General features: G+C 42.8%; 1 protein-coding gene across 1 annotated transcript in view; it reads right to left on the bottom strand.

Moving 5' to 3' along the window:
• The window catches only part of MTX2 (metaxin 2), a 418,975-nt gene that overhangs the window by 129,803 nt on the left and 263,401 nt on the right, over nucleotides 1-25,771 (bottom strand). Inside the window, exon 5 of the mRNA XM_086956187.1 lies at nucleotides 19,271-19,347. Within this exon, the coding sequence (XP_086812313.1) occupies nucleotides 19,271-19,347 (77 nt within the window). The remainder of the gene's footprint in view (nucleotides 1-19,270; nucleotides 19,348-25,771) is intronic.

Here is a 25,771-nt window from a genome sequence, read left to right as displayed (position 1 = left end):
CCAAATCAAAAAGAAGCAAAGCTTGCCTTAGATAGCTGAAAACGAGCAATTTCTTTTGCTGGCATTAAAGAACCGATGGACTGAAAGAAAACCATGCAAAGGGAGAGTGGAATCCTGATAACAGATTGTATAGTGAATGATGCACAGGGCCTTAAATGTAGCTCCTTTATTCACTGGCAACACGTGAAGAGCCCTAAGGGAGGACGGTGATGTGGTTTGCTCTTTCGACTCTGGTAAGCAGGCAGGAGACTGCTTTTTAGACCCTCTGAAGACTACTTAGCAGCACAGTTGGGAAGGCCAATTAAATACCATAATAGCAGTCCAGACGACTGCAACCTAATGCATTTACAATGGCCTCTCAAATCAAATGTAGAACACTACAGTAATATTGAAATAGACAGTAGGATTGTTGGGTCAGGAGTAGTCGCTTCCGTAACGGTATATCTGACAGTATAGAATGCAAAAGCCGTCACTGCTGCATTGCAGTATGCTGATTTAAGAGAAAGTTTAAAACTTGAAGATAAACTCACGCACAGCAACAATTGCATTCTTTACGCGACAGGAGATGCTCACTGTATTCGTTTCTCTATTCCGTTCTCTTTCAAATTTAGTGGCAAACATTTACTGGCAAATGGCACCGGCACGTCCACCTTGTGAGTCTTCCAAGTTTTCACATATTCTACTGTACGGCTGGTATTTTAGAACTGCAGCCATTCTGACGACCTCGCAGTCCCCTTTCATCCACCCCTTATACTACGCATTAAAGAGTATGTTCAGAAAAATAGACCCTAATGCAGCTCCCCACAGCGAAACAAAACAGTGAACTACACACCAACAAGACAGCAGTTCCCGATCTGTGATCAAGGAGATTAATTCCCACCTATCTATGTCGGAGACCCAAATGTAACAACGTATATCTTTTTAGCGACTCTCCCTTTGAGCTGATATTATTTTGCAGATATTAATTTGCTGGCATATTTAAGAGCAAATATTTGTCACCCATTTCAAAAGGGCGCAAATTAGAGGTCTGTGCAGTATTTTCTAATACAGCCAAGAGCTGTAAAGTTACCTGCAAACGCCATGCACAGACAAATTTAGTTTTCCAGTCACAGTTTACCTTAAATAGAAAGACATTTAGGGCGATATGTATGAAGGCATTTGGAATTTCTAAAGGTGCGATTCACAATTTCAGAACGTTAGGAAATGCAAAATGCCATTTCGAATGTATTAAAGGCATTTTCGGTGGTGCAAAATGCAATTTCTATCCAGCCGAAATCGCAGTATGAAAATCGCTAAATAAGAAATCGCAAATAGGGATTTCCAAATAGCGATTCGCTAACACCATGTACAAAGGATTTCCTAATTGCAAATTGTTGCAAAATGGCCATTTTGTAAATGCAATTACCATCAATCTGTATCAGATGGTAACCAGGTGCAAAGTATAAAAGGCACCGATAATCAATCTGGCTCATTCAGATTAGCGGCTCTGTACATCTTGGGGAAGAGGATAAGGATTTTGGCTGGCAGTCAGAGGAGGAGACAATAGAGGATATTTAGGGTGACGGTCATTTGGACATATATGAGAAGTACAGATTCACTCAGTAGTGAGGTAATTCTGGAATTAGATGCTTATTTACAACCTCAGCTTCAGAACCCAACACTCAGAAGTAATGCAATCCCATCACATGTGCAAATATTGTGTTGTCTCAACCTTCTAGCTTTTGACAGTTACTAGGGGGTCATAGCAGTGTCAAGAGGAGTGTCACAAAGTGCATTTTCCAGGTTCCTTTGCAAGCTTCTGGACATCACGTTTAGCAACGTTAACCAATATATATTTTTTACAAATATCCTCAAAGTTTGCAATAAACCAAATTCATGTTTTAGTGGGTAGCACAGTTCCCCAGTGTTATTGGCTGTGTTGATGGCACACACATTGCCACATGTCCCCCCCCCCCTCAGCAAAAGTATTGATCTACAGACATAGGAAAAACTCACACTTACTCAATGTATAGGTAGTGTGTGACTCTTCATGCTTCACAACAGACCTTGTGGCCAGATTCCCAGGCAGCACCCAAGACTCCTTCATGTGCCGACACAGTGGAATACATAACCAACTGTCTCAGGGTGAATTTGGCAATGTGTTTTTACTTGGTAAGAGAATTGTTGACTCAATGCATACAGTGCCCAGAACTGTTTGTGTAATGTGACCTAATGGTTTATCCTTCTCATGCTCTTTAAGGAGACAGTACATATGTCTTGCGTCCTTGAATGCTCACACCATACTTGACTCTAAGAACAGGAAGGGAAAGGCAGTACAACTGGGTACGTAAGACAACAAGATCCATAATAGAATGGACCTTTGGGATACTGAAGTCCAGACTTCGCTGCCTAAACAAAACTGGTGGAGCACTACAGACCTGAGTAAAATCATCACCAAATGTGCCATTCTACACAGTATCGCCTTAAGGAAGGGTATGCACAACATCATCATAGAGTCTGATTCGGACTCCGATGAAGAATTACCACCACTACAGTTGCAGCAGGACAAGACACGTGCTCAATGCATAGAGATTACCAACAACTATTTTTGAGGTAAGAATGATTACAATATCTAAGAAATTGACATCACACATGATGGTAATGTATAGTGCATAACTGAAAGATCATTTTTTATTTTGGCTGTGACAATAATGTTTCTCTACTAAATCAACTGTATCCATTGTGGATCTTACATTGTTTCAACAAAGCAACACAGTTTATAATAACAAACAAAACAAAGGATTAGTTCCCTTCTCGCCAACACCAGCCTGTGGAAAAGAAGATATGTCAGATCCAGATGTGTTTCTGCTTGTACTCCTGGTACAGCATACCTCCTCACATAGATGTGGCACTGATGCTAAAGCAGTCTTCCCTCTCGGTGGTGGCAGAATGTTGGGGACCAACAGTTGTGTCGCTCTATGTTTTCAAGGGCTGTGATCACTTGTACTAGCCCACGTGCAACATTCTGACAGCAGTCCCCAATGTCATTTTGTAGGTTGACGGGTCTTCTTGCAAGAATGGTCATGTCTATGCCAATTGATTAATTGAATTTGAAGGCATCAAAGCGAACCAAGTACTGCTTGTGCCTATGTCTTTACAGACATTGCTCCTTCTCCGTGGCACCAAACCATTGATCTTGCTGTTTCTGCAATTGCTGCATTGACCTTGATATGCTTTGTAGATACCTATTAACAGTCATAATTTGTTTAGTTTGCAGGCGCTGTACTGAGATGATGGATTTCTCCAGGCTACCAAACACAGCAGAACTGTCAGCCATGTTGTCTGACACATTGTCATTGTGGACTGTTGCTGGTTGGACTCTACAGTGTCTGTGTGTCCTGCTCACAGATGTAGTTGTGCCACTGCTTTGAGATTGTCCCTCATCCCCGTCCACAAAGTCTGATTTTGGTGCAATGGTTGCTCTCCTTGTATTTGGAGTAATGGGCATAAGAGTTGCTATTGTGATGTCCTCCATTTCCACGTGTCAGTAGCTTCTTCAGTTTCAATTGTTTCTGACAAGTCCTGGGTGTGGTATGTGGAAATGCATGTATATAGTTAAATGTGAATTAATGGTTGATGCTTGTTCACAATATTGTTGTAACTGTGCTTAATGTGTTTGTGATATATTTATGATATACAAAGATGTTAGTATAGTCATCAGCACACAGTACAGCATGCAACTTTGGTGTACTACAACTTCCATGATGCATTGCCAAGGTACAGCAAGCATCAAAATAGAGTTTTGTTTGCTGTGATGTTTTATTTGAGGAATTACAAGCACTATGTTATGTTAAGTAAGTAAAGGGGAGTTGACATACCCTCGCTGGTGTCTGGAGCATTGGAGGTGGCAATGTCGGACCCTCCCACCACACTTTCTGGTTCCAGTGTCCCCTCGATCAGTGATTCCATGGGAATGGGAGAAGGTGTTTGAAGGGTCCACCACCTTTGCCACAACCCTCAGCCATCCTGATGGACAGCTCTTACTCTGAACGGGATCTTATGTCATACCAGAATTTTCTGATCTCTGGTATGGTCCTCTGGGTGACACCAAGGGAGTTCACCTTCTCAAAAGATGCTGTTCCATATGTTGGTCTTCTGGCTCTAAGGAACAGTAAATGGAGCCTTCCCAAATAGCTGGTGCATATGTGCTACACATTCTTCGGTGAGAAGCTCCAACTCTTTTCAGAGAACTTCACCTTGCACTTCCTGCTCCACAGAATCCTGGTCCTCATCTTCCTTGGACATTGTGTATTCCACTGCCAGTGGTGAGACAGGTGCACTCCTTCCTTCCAGCACCTTGCTAGGCATCTGGATTGTGGTTGCACCCTGTATTTCTTAACTTCCTGGTCTGACATCATCATTCTTCATCCAGAATGCAACTTTTCCTAATTTCCTTTACGATTTCCTAAACTGCGATTTCCTAATTGTGATTGCAAATTTGTAGAAATTGATATTAGTGGAATCCACTGTTACATACATATCATTTTGCGAAGCCTTATTAGCAATTTCTACAAATTTGCTATTTGGAAATTGCAAACCCTTAATTTTGTACATATGGCCCTTAGTCTCACGGTGGCTTCCAAATCACACTCGCTATTTAGGTCACTGAGAACCTGGAAGTGCCAAAAACATACAGTATGGCTGTCGGAGGGAAAAGAGAGCTGCAGATAATGAAGGAAAAAGGGCTACAATGAAAGGATGTAGAGAAAAGAAAGGGCAACCATTTGGAACAAATAGAGAGGAAGAATAGATAGGATGAAGTCAATAAACTGGAAGAGGGAGCAGCACCTGAATGTGGGAAGAAAGAAAAGCTGGGGAATGAAGGAAGAGGGGTGCAGAAGTGAAGGATCGTTTTCTGTGCAAAGGGAAAGAAGATCTTGGTGAAGGAAAGAGAGTGTGTGTGAAGGAGGGAGAGATGAGTCGGACTAAGGTATGGAGAAGGGTACTTAAGTAGAAAGAGGGAAAGAAGTGCTGAAAAGGAAGTAAGCACCAGGAGTGAAGAAGTGTAGTGGCTACTTAGCTGGGGCAGAAGGAAGAGAACTGAGGAGAAAGAGCGAGATAAGGCAGAGTCAGAAGGCTGGAAAGAAAGACTACAGTGAACGAATAAGTGGAAATCTGGAATGAAAGCAGGAGAATGTACCTCAATCATCTTGGATGGAACCCCATAATATGCAAAAAAAAAATGTTTTGAGGGACCACACACTTTGTTTCTGCTACCCATATTGCACAACAGCTCATATATATATGTCACCCTAATTTTGGTCTTGAAAGGTAAATGATACCCATAACACACTCCTCACGCTTTGCATGTGACACGATCATGACCCAACATTGCTTGCCAGTATCCATATTTCATGTCAGCACACCAAACGCATAGAGTAGATGTGCTATGCCTGCTTCTTCTATAGCATGAGCACTACCTTGACGCCCACTTCATCTTTTTATTTTTGTTATTGCTGTCTTTTCAGTCTGAGGGACTTTGTTCTTCGTATTCCTATTTGTTTCTCCGTGCTTTTTCTATAATCCACTTCTGCTGATATTTTTTGTTGGAACCAATCACTAACTACCTAAAAAGCTCAGCATCCCCACCAGCCCTAATGGTGGTGAATTGTTTATTTTTTATTTTCTTGCTAATGTAAATATTTGCTACTGCTTAACGCCAATGTATTCCTCATTTCACATGTCTGACTTATTCCCCCCAAGCCGGTGAGGTTTTCTCTTTCTCCCTTGCCTTGTTTCCAGTTTCCCCTCAGGCAGACATTCCAGTTAAACTTGAATTAAGAGAGCACAGCACAGGGTATCTTGGGCTACAGAGGGTCTTAGGGATTATTTGCAGAAGTTAGTTTTGCTATTTAGGTCTATTACACACAAATCCAATACTTTTAATAGGCGAATAATTGAATGGTACCATTTTGGAAGTGTAGTTACGGCAATATTTTAAATATTACTCAGCGAAACCCCAAAAAAGTATTTAATCTCACTTTTGTGAAAGGCAAGCGTTGTATTTGGACTGTATTCAAATTCTGAAGAAAAACTATCTTCTAATATAAAGAAAAGAAACTAACTATAAATAGGTGAACTGGAAAACCCTGCAATTGTGTCTACTAGGAATGGACTACATCATGTGTCTGTCCAAAGACAGTCTGGATAGGGGATGGGATGCAGTTTAGTGGCCCTCTTTGACCTTTCCTAGAATCACTTGAACCATGTACCCTGAGTTCTAATCCTCTATTAATAGCCCGAGTCTTCCCACTATCATCCATAATCCTTTCTGAACTTTTACACTAGATCACACACTACTGCTCTGTCCAGGATACTAGTGTTTTGGTAAACAGTTAACCACAAACTCTTCCCTCATTTATTTATTTATTTATTTGAAAGTTTTATATAGCGCGGACAAGATCCTTGCGGATATCAGAGCGCTTTACACAGAAGGGGAACGAGGGAGCATAGTCAGATAGGTAAATCAGAGGAGCAAACAGTACATAGTCAAACAGGTAAATCAGAGGGAGCAAACAGTACAATCAAGTCCTGTAGCCTGTCCCCTACTTTCCCATTGTTGGCCCATTTTTCCATCTCTCCTGCCCCCATAGAGACTTAAATTTTAGAGACATAAATTTAGTGTGGCAAAAGCAAAGATTCAAATTTGTTAAAATCTGTGCAAATTTCACTATGTTCATGTTTTTAGCTAAAATATGCTTCTCTATTCTTTTGCGATTTGCCAATGAATCCAACTACTTCGCTCAAGGAATTGTGGAATTATAAAACAGAAGTATGAGGAGCATAATACTAAAATAATTGATAATGAAAAGGCTTTCCATGATCTCCAAACTATGGTAAACTGTACAAAAAATGAACATTGGCCAATAGAAATATCAGGAATTTATGCATCTAAGAAACAAGTGTGGGCTAATTTAAACTGAAGTCCACGTTAGTGTATTTGTAAAGTATGGCAAACTGAAGACATGGTATATCTTCTGTTTTTTGGCCGCCTGAATTCTAGTCCAAGAAAAGAAAGTATGGTTAAAACCAATACTTGTTTCATTTGGAGTAAGGAGTATAAAGCAGGGCCGTTTGATTTGCAACATGCAGAAGAGACAACTGTTACTTTCAGCATGGTCAATATTGTAACACGACTGAGGACTGGAACAGAATTGTTAAGGCATCTTTCACAAAGGCTAATCCTTTAGAAGAAACAAACGTTGACCAGCAATTCTAGATCCTGCAAATAGAGTACAAGATGGTATTAAGAACCAGTCTCAATCAAACTTATTCCACAGGCTGTTGCCCACATGAAATTCTGAAATCCTGGTGTCAAACCAGACAGGCTAATTGTTTTACATATTCCTCATATACGAAACATGACGAAACCAACGAACCACTCCTCAGTTCAAAAGGGCCTACCCACAGCCATCTAAAGATGTTAAATGTCGTTTTGAGCCTAGATTAAGTCATACCTGACTAACCAATTGCTAGGAACAAGCCTTCGCAATTTTAGCAGGTGCTTCTGCCCTACCCTTGGTGCATCTTTCCTCCCACAGGTCTGCACAGTATATTGCTCCCATGCCTTTCCTACTTTCCTCCCTCATTCCATCACCCCATCACATCTTACCCTCACCCCATCCCATCTTCCCTCCTTCACCCTCAGCTGCGGGCGACAGTTTAATATATTTAAGTGAGACTGCAAAAGAGTTCTTAATCCAAGCTTTGTTTGGGCATTGGGGCGGAGAGGCACCTGTAGCCTTCATTCTCCCTGAGACTCTCTAGCCTGTCCTAGTATCTCTCACAACATGTTATATAACTTCTACGTCTCTATCTGAACACTTATTCCCCTCAATGCCACCATTCATCTTTATACAATCTGCCCTCATCCGCTCTACCATCAACATGCCAACTCCTTTCTTGGCTTTCTGACATCTAAAACGGGCTTGCCCACATTGTACCCCACACCTGCTGCAACCTAAGGTTTATATTTAAAGACAACTTCTTTCGCAAGGACTTGCCCTCCAGCTTGTACTGAGGTTCCGTGACGATTTGAACCCGTGTTTTCAATGTTGTCGGAAATACATAATATTGGTATCAGCGAACCGCAAATGATCCATTTAGCATATCCTGGTGTTTTCGCTACGATACGAGCAAGAGTACTCCTGTTATGAACACATTTCTGATCTACCCACGGCATCCATCTTAGAGCATGGCAGCCATTTTGTGTTTCTTGCCCTCACATACGCAATAACCTCTGATCACTTCATTTCGATTAAGGACACGTAGCCTTAGCCGGAGATTCACCTCTTTCTTGACACGTGCACCTTAAACCAGATCACGCTGTAGCTACATGACTCGACAAAGGCTGCCTCCTCTGCCCGGGGCCAGCCCAACTGAACTGGTTCTCGTGTCCAGTGTCCCGATCATGATTAGGCGGCCGAAGCCGGTAGCCTTGCCCATTTACAACCCACAAACATCTCTTATCCCGCTTTTCTATCTTCCACACCTGGCTCCGTTCCTTTCTTTCTGAATCTTTATTAGGGGGAGGTAACGAAATTTACGATGAGGCGGTCCGGCTCTTGAATACAATATTGACAAGGGATTGTGATGAACTAGTGGGAACCCCTCTTCGTAGATGTTTAGTATCAGATTTTATCAACGGTTCCTGTGTACGCCAAATATTTATTGTTTATGACACAAAGGTTTTGGGAATGTACCAACATGTGAAGAATTTGCCTGAAGGCCAAAATTTAGTATATAAGGAGCAACCCTCTTTGTACAATTTGAACAGGCTCCTAGATACTGCCCATGCGTAGTTTCTGTGACTTCTGTGTCCCTGCAGTAATAAACCTTTGGTCTTTGACGCCACCATCGAGAAGCCCGTGTTTCTGTTCATTTGCGCACCAAGGCAGGTGGAACTCCGGGGTCTTTGGGTGTTGTTCCCTGACACCTCTGGACGGAACCAAAAAGTCCAGAACTCCAATTGGCGCCCAACGTGGGGCGACGTCATTCGGTACCGGTCCAAAAGCCTGAAGAGTTCGAGAAGCTTTGTGTGAAGATTCCTGAGGGAGGCGCCCCACTTCATCGATCCCGGCATATCGCAAAAGTGGCCCGAAGTTCTCTTCCACGAGGGTTCCCGTTCAGGACGGCTGCAGTGGGCCATTGCCTTGACCGTCGCCCTGTCTTGGACCCGAGGTGCAGCCCTTAGTACAGCGAAACGTGACAGGTTTCTCCTTGGTGACGTCTTCAGTGCCTCAGTTAAGTATTTAGTGGTTGCTAGCTAGTGGGTTACTTCGTGAGGGTTGTTAAAATCCTTTTTGGTTCTTGGTTTGGTTTGGTTTCGTAAGATTATCATTGGTTGCTCTAGTTACGATAATCTATTTGGTTCAGTTTGGGTATCGATACATTAGTTCGTTTTGGTAGGCCTAAAAGTTCTTGGTTCAGGTGCACATATTTGTTTCGTGTTTTGTTTGTTTTGTGTTCCGGACTGAAAAATGGTAAGTCGGAGAAATTGTATGTTGTCTTGTTTCGGTTGCAACAGTGATTCACGATTGGAGGACTCATGTCTGGTTCCTCCGATTGGGACTCCCCTATATGATTTATACTGTAAACATGGTGTGGGTCCTATATCTTATAATGAGGTGTGGGTCCGCTACACTGAGAAAGACGGTGTCCTTAGTTGGCCACTGCATGGTAGTTTTGAACCCGAAATTCTTGACAATTTAGAAGCGAAATTGTTTAGGAAGAAAGCCCGGCCGGCAATGTTTGATTCTTTCCGTTACTGGCGAAAAGAATCCAAACAGAGAGAAATGAAGAGGTTAAAGAAAGAACAGAAAGAGAAAGAAGAGTTGACTCTAGAGCAAGCAACTAAACAGTTGCAAGATAATGAGTGTGAGAAGGCCATAGAGGTGGCCATTAGAGAGCATAATTTAGCGATCGACAAGTGCTATCCTGCCTTGCCATCGAAAACAGCTAAGATACTAGAGGACCCCGAAAACGATCCTCTGTTGTCTTATCTGTTACGGTCACCTCCACCGTATGCACAAGGTGCTACGGCTCCACTTGTACCAAATGTTCAATTGCCTGTTGCTGGACAACCTGGTATTCCTGCTCCTGCCCCTCAGAGTCAAGCTCCTGTACCTCCTGTGGTTAATGTGAATGTTCCTACGGCTCCTCCTCTTCCTGGGTTGCCGACTTCTATACCTGTATCTGTCTCGCTTACACCTACTGTTCCGCAAACTATTTTTCTCGACACTCCTACTGTTCCGCTATCTGTTCCTACTTCTACTGTGTTCTCTACGTCTGCGAGTGTGTTAACTCCACTTTCTGTTCGTCGAAGAATCACTGATTCTGTGTCTAATATGCTGTCTCCTTTCTATAAAAGTCTAATTAAGACTCCTACTTCTGACTCTGTTCAGAGACGTAGTCAGCATCCAAGCACTGAGGAACGGGGAATTTTAGATTCCACGGCTCTCAGATGGATTTCGAAGAGTAGGAGATATAGTACGAGAGATGTGCTAGAAACATTTATGCAGTGGAAGGAACCAACGCAACGGTATGTCTTTGATCAGATGTGTTCGTTGTTACGTGAGGAGATAGAAGAAGATGATGTTGAATCGAATTTAGAAGACTTAATTAAGGTTCAGAAAGAGTTTGCTGCTGGTATGATAGTAGGTGAAAATATAGAAGAAGCGATGGAACTGATCTTAAGTTTTAGAAATGATCCATCTCTTCGTTCACCGAGAGATTTAGACAAAGGTAAGACGAAGCTGAGTCGCCAATATCCAATGAGGGAGGTTCCTCCGATTTGGCGCGAAGCTGTGCAAGCGGATGCTCCTAATGGTATTGTAGCTGCTCCAGCGCAATTCCAAAGGGTGTGGATACACATTCCGTGGAAGCGAGCCGAAGTGCTAGCAGTGAAACAGGCTTTGCCAGATCCGCGTAAGAATCCTGCTGGATATTACAAGGAATTAACACAGACAGTTGAGGCTTGTATAATGAACTTAGCAGACATTGATATGTTATTTGGAAATGTAGTTCCTCAACCAGTGTGGGCTAAAATTTGTAGAGAGGATCATCAAGTTGCCTTAGGTGGTGATTGGGCAGCTATCACTGCAGCGGATGGTCAGCAAACGGGTGGTGCAAAACCTGAACCCCTAATTGCTAATCTTCCAGGTAGGATAATAGACTTAATGAAGACTCTGATGCCCGCATTGCGTGTTAATTGGGATAAGTTATCCGCATGCAGGCAAAAGAAAGACGAAAGTGTCTCCGACTTCTTCACGAGGTTCGAAGAGACTTTTGTAGATCATAGTGGTCAGGATATGAGCACGGAAGGAGGACAGAGACTGTTTGTTGATAAATTTGTGCATAATTTGTTACCTGAGTTATGCAATAAATTAAAGGATTCAGAGAGTGCGTGGGCTGTTTCTACAACTGCGCAAATACTTGCAACTGCACAGTATTACGAAAATAGGGATAAAGAGGAAAAAGAGAAATCAGACAAGAAAACGAAAGATTTAAAGACTAAAGTTCTTTTGCAACAGGCGTATCCGCCTCGCACAAATCAGACTAACACGCAACAGAATTCATATCAAAGGACAGATTATAGTTCAACGAGGCCTCAATATCAATGGAACCAGTGTGCGTATTGTAAGAAAGAGGGTCATTACAAGAATGAATGTCCGATCTTAGCGCAAAATAATGCAGCAGCAGCTCAGAAAGGTCGTGGTGGTTTTGTGCAGAATTCTAGAGGTCGAGGGCGAGGTGCTATGCCTCCACAGACGAATGATCGTCCTTCCAATCACTTTGATCAGCGAAATGGACAGTCTACCCAGCAAAATAGATCTCAACAATATCTTGTTGAAGACTATTGTGAAGTGGATGAGGGATTTCAGCAAAATGGGTACTAGGACAGCCATGGACAGAGAGAGGGAGTAGTATCAGTTCCAGTGGATCAGAGTGGGCCTTATGTCGCAGTAGCAACATCAGGTGTAGTCGAACCGTTTCTGTTGGATACTGGTGCCGCAAAAAGTTCTATCATTCATGCGAAACTCCCTGGCGCACCTTTGTCTGGCTCAACAAATGTTTCTGTAGGTTTTTCAGGCGCCCCTGTTTACAACCCCATATCTGGCCCTTTGTCTATTTCTGTTGGACCGTGTCAATTGAAAGCACCCCTGATTTTGACGTCAGGTTGTAATGAAAATCTGCTTGGTTTAGACTTGTTAAAACGACTATATGCGACATTGTACTGTTCTCCGGAAGGGGTACAGCTTACATTGGGTAAAAGAATCACCTCTCCGATGTACTTGTCAATGGATGCACTCCCGCCAGAGCTGCGTTCACTCCCTGATTCTCTTTGGGCGACTGGTCCTAATGATGTAGGCCTTTTAGAAATACCACCATATGTAGTAACTTTGAAAGCAAATGTGAAATTTCCAAGAATTCCGCAATACAAAATATCTAGTGAAGGTGAACGTGCACTTTTATTGATTGTGCAAGATTTGATTAAGAAAGGTGTGGTTGAAGAAACTAGAGGAAATGTTTGTAATAGTCCTGTATTACCGATTTTGAAACGAACTGATCCTACAAAGCCTCCAGTGTATAGGTTTGTCATCGACCTCAGAGAAGTCAATAAGATTGTGGTCCCGCAGTTTCCTGTGGTTCCAGACATTACTGCCTTGTTAACATTGATTCCTGCTACAGCTACTTGGTTCTCAGTCATCGACTTGAAGAATGCCTTTTTCAGCATTCCGATAGCGGAGGAAAGCAGAGATATTTTCGGCTTCTGTCTAGGAGGTCGCAGTTTCAGATTTAAACGCGCTCCACAGGGCTACTGTGAGAGCCCATCTATTTACAGTCAAGCATTAAAGGGTCAGTTAGATTCCTTTGTCCTTCCTCAAGGTTCTGCTCTAGTGCAGTATGTAGATGATCTTCTAGTGGCTGCCGATGACAAGGAAACTTGCAAAGCAGCTACGGTTTCGTTATTGCATCACTTGTCTAATTTGAATCACAAGGTATCACCTTCAAAAATGCAATACTGCTGCCAAGAAGTGACCTACCTAGGTCATCTCTTGTCAATGGAGGGAAGGAAGTTGACCCCAGAGAGAATAAAAGCAATTACGCAGATGAGTGTTCCTCGCACACAGAGAGAAGTACGTGCCTTTCTAGGTATTACCTCTTACTGTAGGCAGTGGATCCCAAATTTTTCTCTTTTAGCAAAGCCATTGGTAGCTTTGACTGGGAAAAATGTTCCGAGTCCGGTGCCATGGTCTGATGAATGTCAGGAGAGTTTTTCTGAGTTACAAAAAGCACTGTGTTCAGCTCCTGTATTGGGTACACCCGATTACAGCAAGCCATTCACGCTCTACGTTCACGAGAGAGAAGGTTGTGCGTTGAGTGTTCTGACACAGAAGTTTGGTGATAAACAACGCCCTTGTGCGTATTTCTCATCAACATTGGATCCGGTAGCCAGAGCATTACCTAGTTGTTTGAGAGCTACAGCGGCAGCTGCGGCTTCCATTCGACAATCTGCTGGTTTGGTGATGAACAACATGCTAGTGGTCATGGTTCCTCATGCGGTGGATACACTCATGAATCGAACGAAGACACAACACCTTACCAGTGCGAGACTATCTGGTTACGAGCTGACATTACTAGCGAGTCATATTCAGATCAAAAGATGTAATGTATTGAATCCAGCAACATTGTTGCCGGCTAATCAAGAGTCGAGCGATTCCGAACCACATGATTGTTGCTTTAGAACGGAGGAAGAGACAAAAGGAAGTATTGACTTAAAGGATACTCCATTATCAGATCCAGATGGCACATTGTATGTGGATGGGTCATGTTTTAAATTGGAGAATGGTGATGTGACTGCTGCTTACGCAGTAACGACTTTGAAGACGATTGTGGAGACTGCAAGAGTGAATCAGAATTCCGCCCAAGCTGCAGAATTAATAGCTTTAACCAGAGCGTGTGTTTTAGCTAAGGGAAAGAGAGTGAATGTCTTTACAGATAGTCAGTACGCATTTGGCGTGGCCCATAGTTTTGGCCGTTTGTGGAGAGAAAGAGGTTTCATTACGTCCCATGGGACTAAGATTCAACATGGTCAGCTAGTTAACGACTTGTTGGAATCTCTAACCTTGCCGATTGAAGTTGCGATTGTGAAGTGCAGTGCTCATAAAGCAATCACGGATGATGTTGGTCGTGGAAATGCTTTTGCTGATGAAACCGCTAAACAGACAGCTAGAGACATGATGAGCAGAATGTATGTTGCTACGTCTGCAAGATGGATTGCTGAATCTGGAATGTGTGAGGATACAATGGAAAGTGTGAAAGAGATTCAGAAAGAGGCAACTGAGGAAGAGAAACGTGTATGGAGAGAGAGTACGGGCAAATTGGATTCGAATGGGTGTTGGATTGATTTGACAGAACAGCAGCGTTGGATGTTGCCTGATGCGTATGTGCTTGCAGTGGTGACAATGGCGCATGGAGTAGCGCATATAAGTTCTAAAGGAATCTGTAAGATGTTGGCTCCGGTCTGGAAGAATGATGGGATCAGTAAGTGTGCAGAGAGAGTGGTGAAAAATTGTATGGTATGCCTGATGCATAATCCTGGCAAGGGAACTCCAACTCCTGCTGGTCACTTCGCTCCTCCTTCCTGCCCCTTTGAAGTGATTCAGTTAGACTTCATTCACATGGATCGCTGTAATAATTTGAAATATGTCCTGGTGGTAGTCTGTGCTTTTTCCAGGTGGATCGAAGCATACCCACTAAAGGACAACACTGCCCTATCAACTGCCAAAATTCTTCTCAAAGAATATTTCCCTAGATTCGGTATGCCACGGATTGTATGGTCAGATAACGGAAGTGAGTTTATAGGGAAAGTTATGCAGAGTGTGTGTGCCGGCCTAGGTCTGAAACAAAAATTCCACAGTGCGAACCATCCCCAGTCTGCTGGTTTAGTGGAGGGTTACAATGGCACCCTCAAACTGAAACTAGCTAAAATACAAGCATCCACAGGTTTAGCCTGGCCAGACGCACTTCCTTTGGCTTTGTTATCAACGAGAGCAACTGTACATTCTAGAGTGGGGCTTAGCCCGTATGAGATAGTGTTTGGCCGCCCGGCAAATATTTGGGGTGTGCCGAGGCCTAAGGAGTTTTGTTCTCTAGAATATCCTATGTTAATAGACTACCTTTACGACTTGACTGCTAAATTGAGTCTTATTCACCAACAGGTTTTCGATGCTTTACCAAAGCCTCCGGAGAGTCCAGGGCATCAACTGAAACCCGGAGATCAAGTGGTTATCAGGAACTTCGCGAGGACGAAGAATCTTCAGCCCAGATACATCGGCCCCTTCCAGGTCCTGCTTGCAACGAGGACAGCAGTTCGTGTAGCTGGACGCAAGCATTGGGTGCACGCATCCCATGTTAAGCGTGTTCCTTTGCCACTTCCTTACGACGATTGGGTGAAGAAGGGAATTGGTGCCTCCGAGTCTGAACGCACGCCAAAATTCATCCCTTTCAGCGATGCCGAATTGATTACTGACACTCCGAAATCTGACTCTCCTCCTGAAAAGACTCCTTTGAACTCTGAACATTTGTCTCCTGCATCAGAAAAAACTCTGTCATCTGCGAACTTAAACACTGCAACAGCTACCAGTGATACGCTATTTGCCGATCAAACAGTACCTGCGAAGCAAAGATATAATTTACGAAACCGTAAAATGGACAAATAAAGCAGGCAACTGCATATTGTGATATTTTGATATATTGACCTTTTGCCTTCAGCCAGGAAGTTTGCTATTGTTTTATTGTTTTTGAAATTGCCTTGCCGTCTGGGTAGCCGTAGGGTCGTGGCTGTGTGCCTAGTTGAATCTGCGGGGGTCTGACACAAGGTCGATCTTTCTGTTAGTTCTGGGAACTCCCAGGGCTGATAGAGGCATTTTCATCTACGTACACATCATCAGTGGTCGCGAGCGGATTGTAGAAGATGGAGCTTCCTGCGCTGCAACGAGAAAATGTGATTTATGTTCGCAGAAACAGACTTTACAGAATTCTTCACAGCAAATGCTTTTTGATGCAATGTGCCATTACATTTTTAATTGTTTTGATAACGTTGGTGGGTGGAATCGTTTTCGGTATAAGTTTGATTTATGTGCCAGTAACTACAGTACCTCCCCTTAATCCTGTTACTTCTACTGTTTCCTCTATACACTCTTTTCATTCGTTTCCTGAACATGAGCAAGCCCGACGTTCAGAATTCATTAATAACACTTTTGTACAGCTCTTGCATCAACACCAACTAGTAGTTAACACTACAGACTGCTGGGTGTGTGGCTTAATACCCCACACTATGGATAAAGGCATTCCCTATCTGGTTTTGCCTTTCAGCTACAATGGATCATTTCAGGCCCTTCAAACCATCTTTGCTTATGCCCTTGAAACCTATCCTCCGCGTCCACCACGTTCCACTAAATATAACTCTGCCAACAAAGCCTTAGTCCAGGGAATTATTGACATGATCAAGGACGTCAATAACACTTCTTCATACCCTAGAGACGAATTGCGAGTATATTTAAGTTGGAATTCTTCAGAGTATCGTCTTAGTTTGGGAGAAAGCAAGCGTAAAAGCTCAACTCCAATCTGGGTCGTACCTCACCGAGGTCAGGTCTGTTTGCAAGGTAATGGGAGAAATCCGAGAGCTCAGCTAGGGAGGAGTGAGTGCGTAGAGACTTATGTGTTTCCGGCCAACTCTTCCCCTGCTTTCCTTACTGCTAGGGGTACCTACTTCATCTGTCGAGACAGAGCTTATACATGGTTACCTGCTGACTTTTCAGGTTCATGTTATATTGCTCGATTGTTGCCTCCAACATACACTGCTTCATCTGACTACCACAGAACCAGAGTAGCGAGAGGTGTCTTCAGCAAGGAAGATACCGCTGGTCAGGAAGCTGGAGACTTCTTCAAAGGCTTCCTTCCGTTCTGGGGGCCTATGGCCAATAGTAGAAACATACGTCAGCTAACACGGGTAGTTGAATCTACTATTACCGAAACTGCTGGTGCCCTTAGCAATTTGACAGCTGAGCTTCAGGCGGATAGACTCATGACGTTGCAGAACCGTATGGTTCTAGACGTTATACTTGCAGATCGAGGTGGGGTATGTAGAATGATCCAATCGAGCTGCTGTGTCTTTATTCCCAATAATGCTCCAACAGTCTATGAGGCGATCTCTAAGCTACACAAGATTTCCGACTCTATACACGTAGACGAAGGAAACTGGTCCTTCATGGAGTGGTTTTGGACTCTGATCTCAGCGTGGAAATGGAAGGTTCTAATGGTCATTGGTGTCATCTTAGTATTCCTCTTCTCATGCTGCCTGATTATCCAGTGTGGTCCAGCCCTGTGTAGTCTTTGTGCTGCAATCTGTTTTAGGAAACCACCTGCGTTTGGAGAAAAGGCACGAGAAAGGATGATGATACAACAGCATGTCACTGACCTGATGAGCATAGAACTAGATTCTGACATAGACTGAGTTATTGCCTATGTAGGGCAAAAGGAGGGTCTGAGGTTCCGTGACGATTTGAACCCGTGTTTTCAATGTTGTCGGAAATACATAATATTGGTATCAGCGAACCGCAAATGATCCATTTAGCATATCCTGGTGTTTTCGCTACGATACGAGCAAGAGTACTCCTGTTATGAACACATTTCTGATCTACCCACGGCATCCATCTTAGAGCATGGCAGCCATTTTGTGTTTCTTGCCCTCACATACGCAATAACCTCTGATCACTTCATTTCGATTAAGGACACGTAGCCTTAGCCGGAGATTCACCTCTTTCTTGACACGTGCACCTTAAACCAGATCACGCTGTAGCTACATGACTCGACAAAGGCTGCCTCCTCTGCCCGGGGCCAGCCCAACTGAACTGGTTCTCGTGTCCAGTGTCCCGATCATGATTAGGCGGCCGAAGCCGGTAGCCTTGCCCATTTACAACCCACAAACATCTCTTATCCCGCTTTTCTATCTTCCACACCTGGCTCCGTTCCTTTCTTTCTGAATCTTTATTAGGGGGAGGTAACGAAATTTACGATGAGGCGGTCCGGCTCTTGAATACAATATTGACAAGGGATTGTGATGAACTAGTGGGAACCCCTCTTCGTAGATGTTTAGTATCAGTTTTTTTATCAACGGTTCCTGTGTACGCCAAATATTTATTGTTTATGACACAAAGGTTTTGGGAATGTACCAACATGTGAAGAATTTGCCTGAAGGCCAAAATTTAGTATATAAGGAGCAACCCTCTTTGTACAATTTGAACAGGCTCCTAGATACTGCCCATGCGTAGTTTCTGTGACTTCTGTGTCCCTGCAGTAATAAACCTTTGGTCTTTGACGCCACCATCGAGAAGCCCGTGTTTCTGTTCATTTGCGCACCAAGGCAGGTGGAACTCCGGGGTCTTTGGGTGTTGTTCCCTGACACCTCTGGACGGAACCAAAAAGTCCAGAACTCCAGTACCCTGTTTTAAGCTCTTGTGGTTTCGGTTTCCTATCAACCAAGTATCTCCTACCACTTTAAGGTAATCACACTTTGGCATGAAGATTAAACAATTTTAATGTGAAAACTAATTATCAAACAGGCATACGTCTCTAAGAATCCAGCTAAACACAGGTTTATTGGAAGTTTTAAACTGGTCATGAAACAAAGCATCCATTAGAACAGAAAGCATCTAATGAGTGCCAACCTATATTTCATAACTTTTCAAATAAATTCCTCTGCTTCCTCGGAGCACGAATTTTCAACCTGAACTCGCATGACAAAAACACTTCAAAGTCTCTTGTGGCTGGACATGATGAGAAATTAAACAAAGGACTTTCCAAGCCAAATGGTGAAGAAACTTTTGTGGATGACTTATCGGCGAAATATACAACAATTTGGACCTCCCATTTTTAAAAAGAGAACATTAACTCAACACAAGATAACATTTTGTTTATGTTGTCTATGCACCAACCATGAGTCCCTCAGACATTTCTTCAGTGTGTTGTAGTATGAAGTACAAGGAGAAAAAAAGTTTAATGGAAAAGCAATCATTATATTCTTACTATCATATAGGATAGGGAATTATGAAGAGACACAGGAGTACAATAAAACTTTTCTTCAAGCATATAAGGCTGCCTTTGGTAATACATTATTTTTAAAAAACAATAACAGTATGACATCACAGATCAAGTATTTTCTTACCTTTGCTTTTACAAACTGGACGATGGGACCAAGCTCTGAGACCACCTGATTTCCTACCTGAATGAAAGGCACCTTGCCTGCAGTAATTAAAGAAAGAAGACTACATTTCAATAATGAGTTGGCTGAAAATGGGAGTACTTTTCGGTATGAAAACACATCCAAGGCAATGGTGCACATTAAGAATCAGTTGACAACTTTCAGCCTCATGCAGAGTGCCGGGATAAATCTGAAATCGAACTGCATATTTACCCAGGTTTTTTCTCATACAAATTACAACAGGTATTACTAGTGGAGAAATTTGTGTGGGCAAAACATGTCACAAAGGGGAAAAATACACTGTTTTACCAGTCTGGAAGACAGAAACTTGAGTCCCTTTCAAACATGCAGAAACGCTGAGTAAAAATTTCCTCTGGGCATTTTTAGCAACCACAATTTACAGCCACCTCAGATCGAAGGCTAGGGATGGGATACTACACCTATTTAGGTAACTCACTATTTTACATTGTGAAATGATAAATGCATATAAAGGCACTCATAAAATAAATGCTTTAGATATCTATTTACACATCACCAAGGTTCTCTACGTGAGATATTTTTTGTACAACAAATGGTACCATACATGCCAAGCAGAGGACCAGAGAAGTGAGGAGAGAGCGAGGTGGATAATCAAAGGACTAAAATGCCTTCATAGACCCACGGCAGTAAGTGGGTGCTGCTTCTTTTAAATGCAGTCAGGCATCCATCGGAAGCACTGCACAGAGTGTGCAGTCTGGAATTACTACTTACAGGTGCCGAGTGACATAACAGCACTGAAATGAAAAACACCATTACGATGAGGGTGGTAGAACTAGTGGTCAGCATGTTACCCATGGGCTGCTACTCACCTTAGAATGGCCAATCAAATACAACAGAGGTGCTGCAAGATTTCTTCAAATAAACAAATATAACTGGGTGCTTGCTAGTTTAAGTAACAAAAACAACAAGCACTGGCGTTGCCAATAGGTTTCGCATTTGGAAAGTTGGAGCTATTGGTTTTGTAAATGACATTTTATATTTATATATTGTTATTGACAATGCCAATAACGATATATAAATATAAAATGTCATTTACAAAACCAATAGCTCCAACTTCGCACGACTCCTTTTTGTGGTCGGTCGTAGAAGACATATTTTGGCATACACTTTGTACTGTATTCCTGTCAGAGGCTCTGATCAAACAGAGAACCAGCACATGACAGAGAAGCATGAATGTTGGCAAAATAATGGAGCCTGCCTCGAACCAGACCCCATGTGTTTATTTGGAAAACAAGGTATGCACAAAACAGTGAAACTGAAACAAACACGATGGAACACTATCTGAACAGGACGTTTCCATCTTAACAGGCCTTGCCAAGTCAGGCTAAGGCCACCTTGCTGGTCAAGATGAATGAATTGTCCTTCCACTGCCTCCCGCTGAAGATGTGAGTGCCTTGTTGAAGAGAGGGTCTGGGTGCATGTGTTGCTGAGTTTCAGTTTGGGGTGCTGGTAACCACCGATACCCTATGCACGGGATACAAGGGGGAGGGGGTGCAGGGTTCTGTGCATCCCGTTCAATGGAAGCTAGTTGTTCTGCTACTGCAGTGACGTCACACCGTATATCAGACAGCTGTGTCTAGGGCTGAAACGTGAGCATTATAATTATAATAAAGTGTGCGTGACATCACCCCCTAGAGTACATCGGAGCAGGATATGGGGCAGTGACATCCAGTGGAATAATTGCTGACTTTTTTTATTACAGAACTAGGTCTCACAGGAATGTTTTCTGTTAATCGTGTCAGCGATGGTGATATCAAATATTTTGCAAACCTGTAATTAGTTAGAAGAAAGCGTTGTTTAAAAACGTGACTTCGGTGTGACTAAAGGCACAGCAGATGTTTTATGTGCGTGGAGGGAAGCCGGATGGGGGTGGGAGAGCCTGGTGGGGGGGCGGGAATGTGAGCGAGGGGAGGAGAAGTGTGGCAGGCGGATTAGGGAGATGCGTGTGCTTGTGTGGTCACGTGACCCGCTTTTGTGGTCACGTGACTCACATGCACTGTGGAAAAACTGCAGTGGTTTGACGAGTCGATCGAGCACTTGAATTCTCGCCTATTACATTCGCAAGCGAATGATAATAGGCGAAACCTAAAAAGAGAGCCTGGGGTGTGGCCCTGCTTGTGACAGAGTTCTTACATGGCTGATCATACAGGCTGCAGAAAGCTTTAGAAGTGGACAGGTATAGTCTATTCAAGGCAGTGGGGGATTTAAAGCAGGCCTCTTTATTGAGAGAGTGAGAAACAAATCCTATGGGTGCAATGTTGTTTGGTCTACCAAATCAAAGACTTTGGATGAAAACATTGGTTTTTATATCCCCAGAAACTAGTGTGGACATTCTTACACGGGCTTGGCAGCATGCAGCAATATACTAAAGACTTAAACAGGCCGGCTCCAGAGCACACAAAAAAGCCACAAAAGTGCATAAGGTAAAATGCCTGTCACAAACATGGAGCTGCGTTTGTTTTTTCACCCAAGGTCCCAATTCACTTTCAGAACATTCAGCTTGAGAATGGCTGGGTGTAATTCCAGATACTGCACAAGCATAGTCAGGGGCGGCCTTAGGCATGTCCAAGCTGTGCACCTGCACAGGGCCACCAAACCCCAGGGGCCACCACGCCAATATATATCCTTAATATAATAATATTCTGAGGATGGATACATATTTGCGTGGTGGCCCCTGGCAGGGATTTGGTGGCCTCCAGCTCTGTTCCACTTCTAAACACCCTGACCAACACCCCCCCCCTCTTCACTGTCCTCCGCGCTCCGCTCCGCCCGGACCCCCTCTTCCGGGGCCCCCTACCTACGCTCCCTGCCCGGGGGCGCCATGAGCCTAGAGCCTCCCCTGGCATAGTCAATAGGGCCGGTGTTGGCTTCCTCCCTTTAGCTTGTTTTGTCATATTTTTGCAAACTTGCATTGTTGGGGTACTTTCTAGGCCTTGGCCAACATAAATTAAAAACATTAGTTAAATCAAAAAAAATTGCTTTCACATTGCTACAGTTGTCCATCGTGCTGATTGAACTACTTTGTGTGAGGATGTGCTCTTTGTGAATAAGCAGAACGCCACCACTCAGAGGGAAGTTAGTCAACGGCTGAAGTGGGCTGATCCACTGCCCTACGGTTAGTGGGTGGAAGAAAAAGTGAATACCACTGTAACCAACCAGTGAATGAAGAGAGCTGACTGAAAGCCCTCCCAAGTATATTTTATGAATGATTTTAAAAAAATCAAAAAGACTTGGCTAACGCCAGCCCAAAAAAGAAGCTGTTATGCCCATACTGTTCTCTTATGCATTCGCTTCTGCGAGCAACATGTAATCAGTAGACCCATCTCAGTGCTGTGACTCCCCCTGAACACGCCTGTGCTTGTTCAGCACTGCGGTGGGGGAAAAGAAGCATGTTAGGTGCAGATTTCAGTCCATCCTTCTGTGAATGTAGGGAAAGCACATTTTGCATGTGGGCTGAATTTGGGAGGGCAACATAAAATGCACAAATGCAGCATATCTTACACAAATCTTTATTCCCCTTTTTAAATCCGCCATTGTTTTTGAATTGAAGATGGTGTGTATAAAGTATTTATTGCCAGAAAGGTTTGAACCCCGTTCAAGTGTTTCTTAGTAAAAGTACCGAGTTTAGCTGTTTACCTTGATGGTTCTTCTTTCGTAGTTATTAAAACCTTATTATGCCCATTGTACTTCTATCGATACTCGTCTCTTTTTCTAACAAAGCTTGTCCTGTTTCTCACCTTCCTAATGTTGGGAGTTAAGGATCAATTTTAATGAGTCCTAACCATAACAACATTTTCGATTTGATGGGAAAGAATTAAAAAAAATCCGCAAAATAAGAAAAACTGTAAAATGTATGTACTGGGGAATCCGACTTTAGAAAAACAAATCGTTCCGCAGTTTATATACATTACGACAAATGTTGTGTGTGCCCCCACCCACCCACCTCCCCAAAAAAACTCCTTCACCAACGCGCCTGGAGCTTTTTCGCCCCAAGCAGGCCGCCTGCTGTCAGCTGCAGTTCACACGGAGGTCACATGAACAGCAGGCTCAGCCACGGTCCCTTTCAACAGATCTCCCCTTCAGGCTACAGTCAGCCTTGGGGTAACGGATGGGTTAAACTGCACCAATCAAAGGCTTCCGTCCTCTGCTTCCCCCGTGAGCAGAATGTGACAAAAGAACGAAGGTACTCGTGAACCTACGTCACATCAAGAGGGAAGGTGCCTGAAGGCATTTCTGAGCATTATTTGGCTAAATCTTAAACCAATAATCCAGGAAAAAGTTGGGACCATCGACCACAGTTCACCGAGTTTTGACTCCTCATTGTACAGGGATCAGCCAGGGGAATTCCTAATTTTCAATTAGTAAAACGTGCCATAACAGGAACGTGTGTGTGTGTGGCGGGGGCCTACAGTCACATTAAAATCATTTAGCTCGTTTAGCAGGGACCAATCTATTTTCAGCTCTTGTGATTTTGAATTTTACCATTTACTTTGTTTTACAATTGCCTGCCAATCTAATTTGCAGCTGCAATAAAACCGGTCATTTGCAGTTTTGAAAAAAGATATATGGACTTAGGGGGAACATTAGCGAAATGTAACGAGCATATCTGAAGTATTACATATTTTCAGTTACAGGATAAATGACATGAAGCAGTGTGCCAATGTTTGCCTTCAACATGAGGAGCTGTTTTTGCCCTACAAAAATAGGAAATGTTTGGTTGTCTTTAATTAGGCTGATGGGTTTATCTATCACTTAAATTGGGGACTGAATTACAGTCGGGGGAAATTAACCAACATGGCCACAAACTGCCCCTAGAATCAATTATTACTGCAATTTGGCTGCATTTAACTGACTGTTAACTACTGACTGACATAAGTATATGCTCCCTCTCAATATCCACTGCCCTCAATATGCAGACAATACAGATCTTTGTTTCTTTGTGAGGTTTAGTGCTTATGGACAGTAGTACAATTTCCGAGAATGACAAAATGCTGGACTTCTAGAAACAAGGCACAGTAAAGCAGCAAAGGCCCCCAGCACTGTGTGCCTCATCGCGGTTTAGTAAAACAACTTCCGCCCATGGTCGTGCACAGTTCAGCTTTAGAAGCTTTGGATCCGTGACCTTTGTGGTAAAGAGAATTTAACGATACCACGTGCTGTGTGATGCATGACTTGCATGGAAAAAGGAAGACAACATTCTTCCAATACAGTTCAAGACCACCTATGGGTGTGCAAGGACTTTGATCGTACGGCCCACGTCACTCACGACTCTAGTTATAATAATATTACAAATACATTAAATAAACAAAAGAAATATAATCTGAAATACTTGAATGTGTGATGAACACCTTACACATGTAGGGCATTGAACACATATTTTAATGTGTGAACACATTTATACAGCGCACTGAAGAAAATGAAGTACATCTAACGTTCACAGTTTTGACTGTACATTGAAGAGCTTTAATTTTTAACACAGATTAAAAAAAATAAGTACTAGCATGTTAGTCTATCAGCCTATATGATCTGTAAGGGATTTGACATTTTGAACACTATAATGGATTATTTACCACACTTTGCAACTTGGAACACTTATGGATATCAGATTAGGTATATACAATTCCTGTGCTTTGGTGCTGGCAATCATGCAAGTACACTATAATGTTTTACGTATCATCAAGTGAGACTTACTGTACTTACTTTTCCCAGCCCTGATGAAGTCACCGGGTTACACCCACTTGACAAAACAGGTTAGCTGGCTAGAACATTACATATTTTGCTAAATCTGGAATAAAAGAAGATTAATTTGAAGGATTGAGAAGATATCTTGTTTTCCTTCACAGTCTGAGTGCTCCAAGGCAACTAGTGAGGATGGCATACCATTTTTTCAATCCGGTGACATGCTGGTGAACCTATGTGCGATCAGGTTTGGAACATTCTACCTCTTGATCAAGGTCTAAATATGAACACCTTTAATTTGAGCTAAAAAGGTATCATGTATTTGTTAAAAAGAATGGGAAACTGGTGAGAATCTGAATACTTGTAGAAGTAAACTGAATTGGTGAAGAGACCAAGGGTCTGAGTTTACCTATATATAGGAAATTAGATTAAAACAACATGATTTATAATAAAGGCATCATTGAAAATCCTAACTTGTGAATGGAGCAAGGAATAAGGGTTGAATGCTCAACCATGCCTAAGGCCATAGAAAAGTTATAGGTGATTAAACTAATAAGGTGATTTAATTCTCTAGTACAGGTCAAGAGTCGGCCTACCTGAAACAAAGGGTAGCTTGATTAAAAAAATGTTAAGCTGAACACCACCACTGGGAATGTGAGTTGAATATTTGCAATCCGAGAGTCTACAGATCGAATCCAAACATAAGTATCTTTGTGGCAACAAAGAATGGTCATCTGGGTTCTACCG

The sequence above is a fragment of the Lissotriton vulgaris genome, chromosome 2_1, assembly GCF_964263255.1.
Source record: "Lissotriton vulgaris chromosome 2_1, aLisVul1.2, whole genome shotgun sequence".
Lineage (NCBI taxonomy): Eukaryota > Metazoa > Chordata > Amphibia > Caudata > Salamandridae > Lissotriton > Lissotriton vulgaris.
Note: the sequence above shows the minus strand (reverse complement) of the source record. Positions and strands in the feature narration are given on the sequence as shown.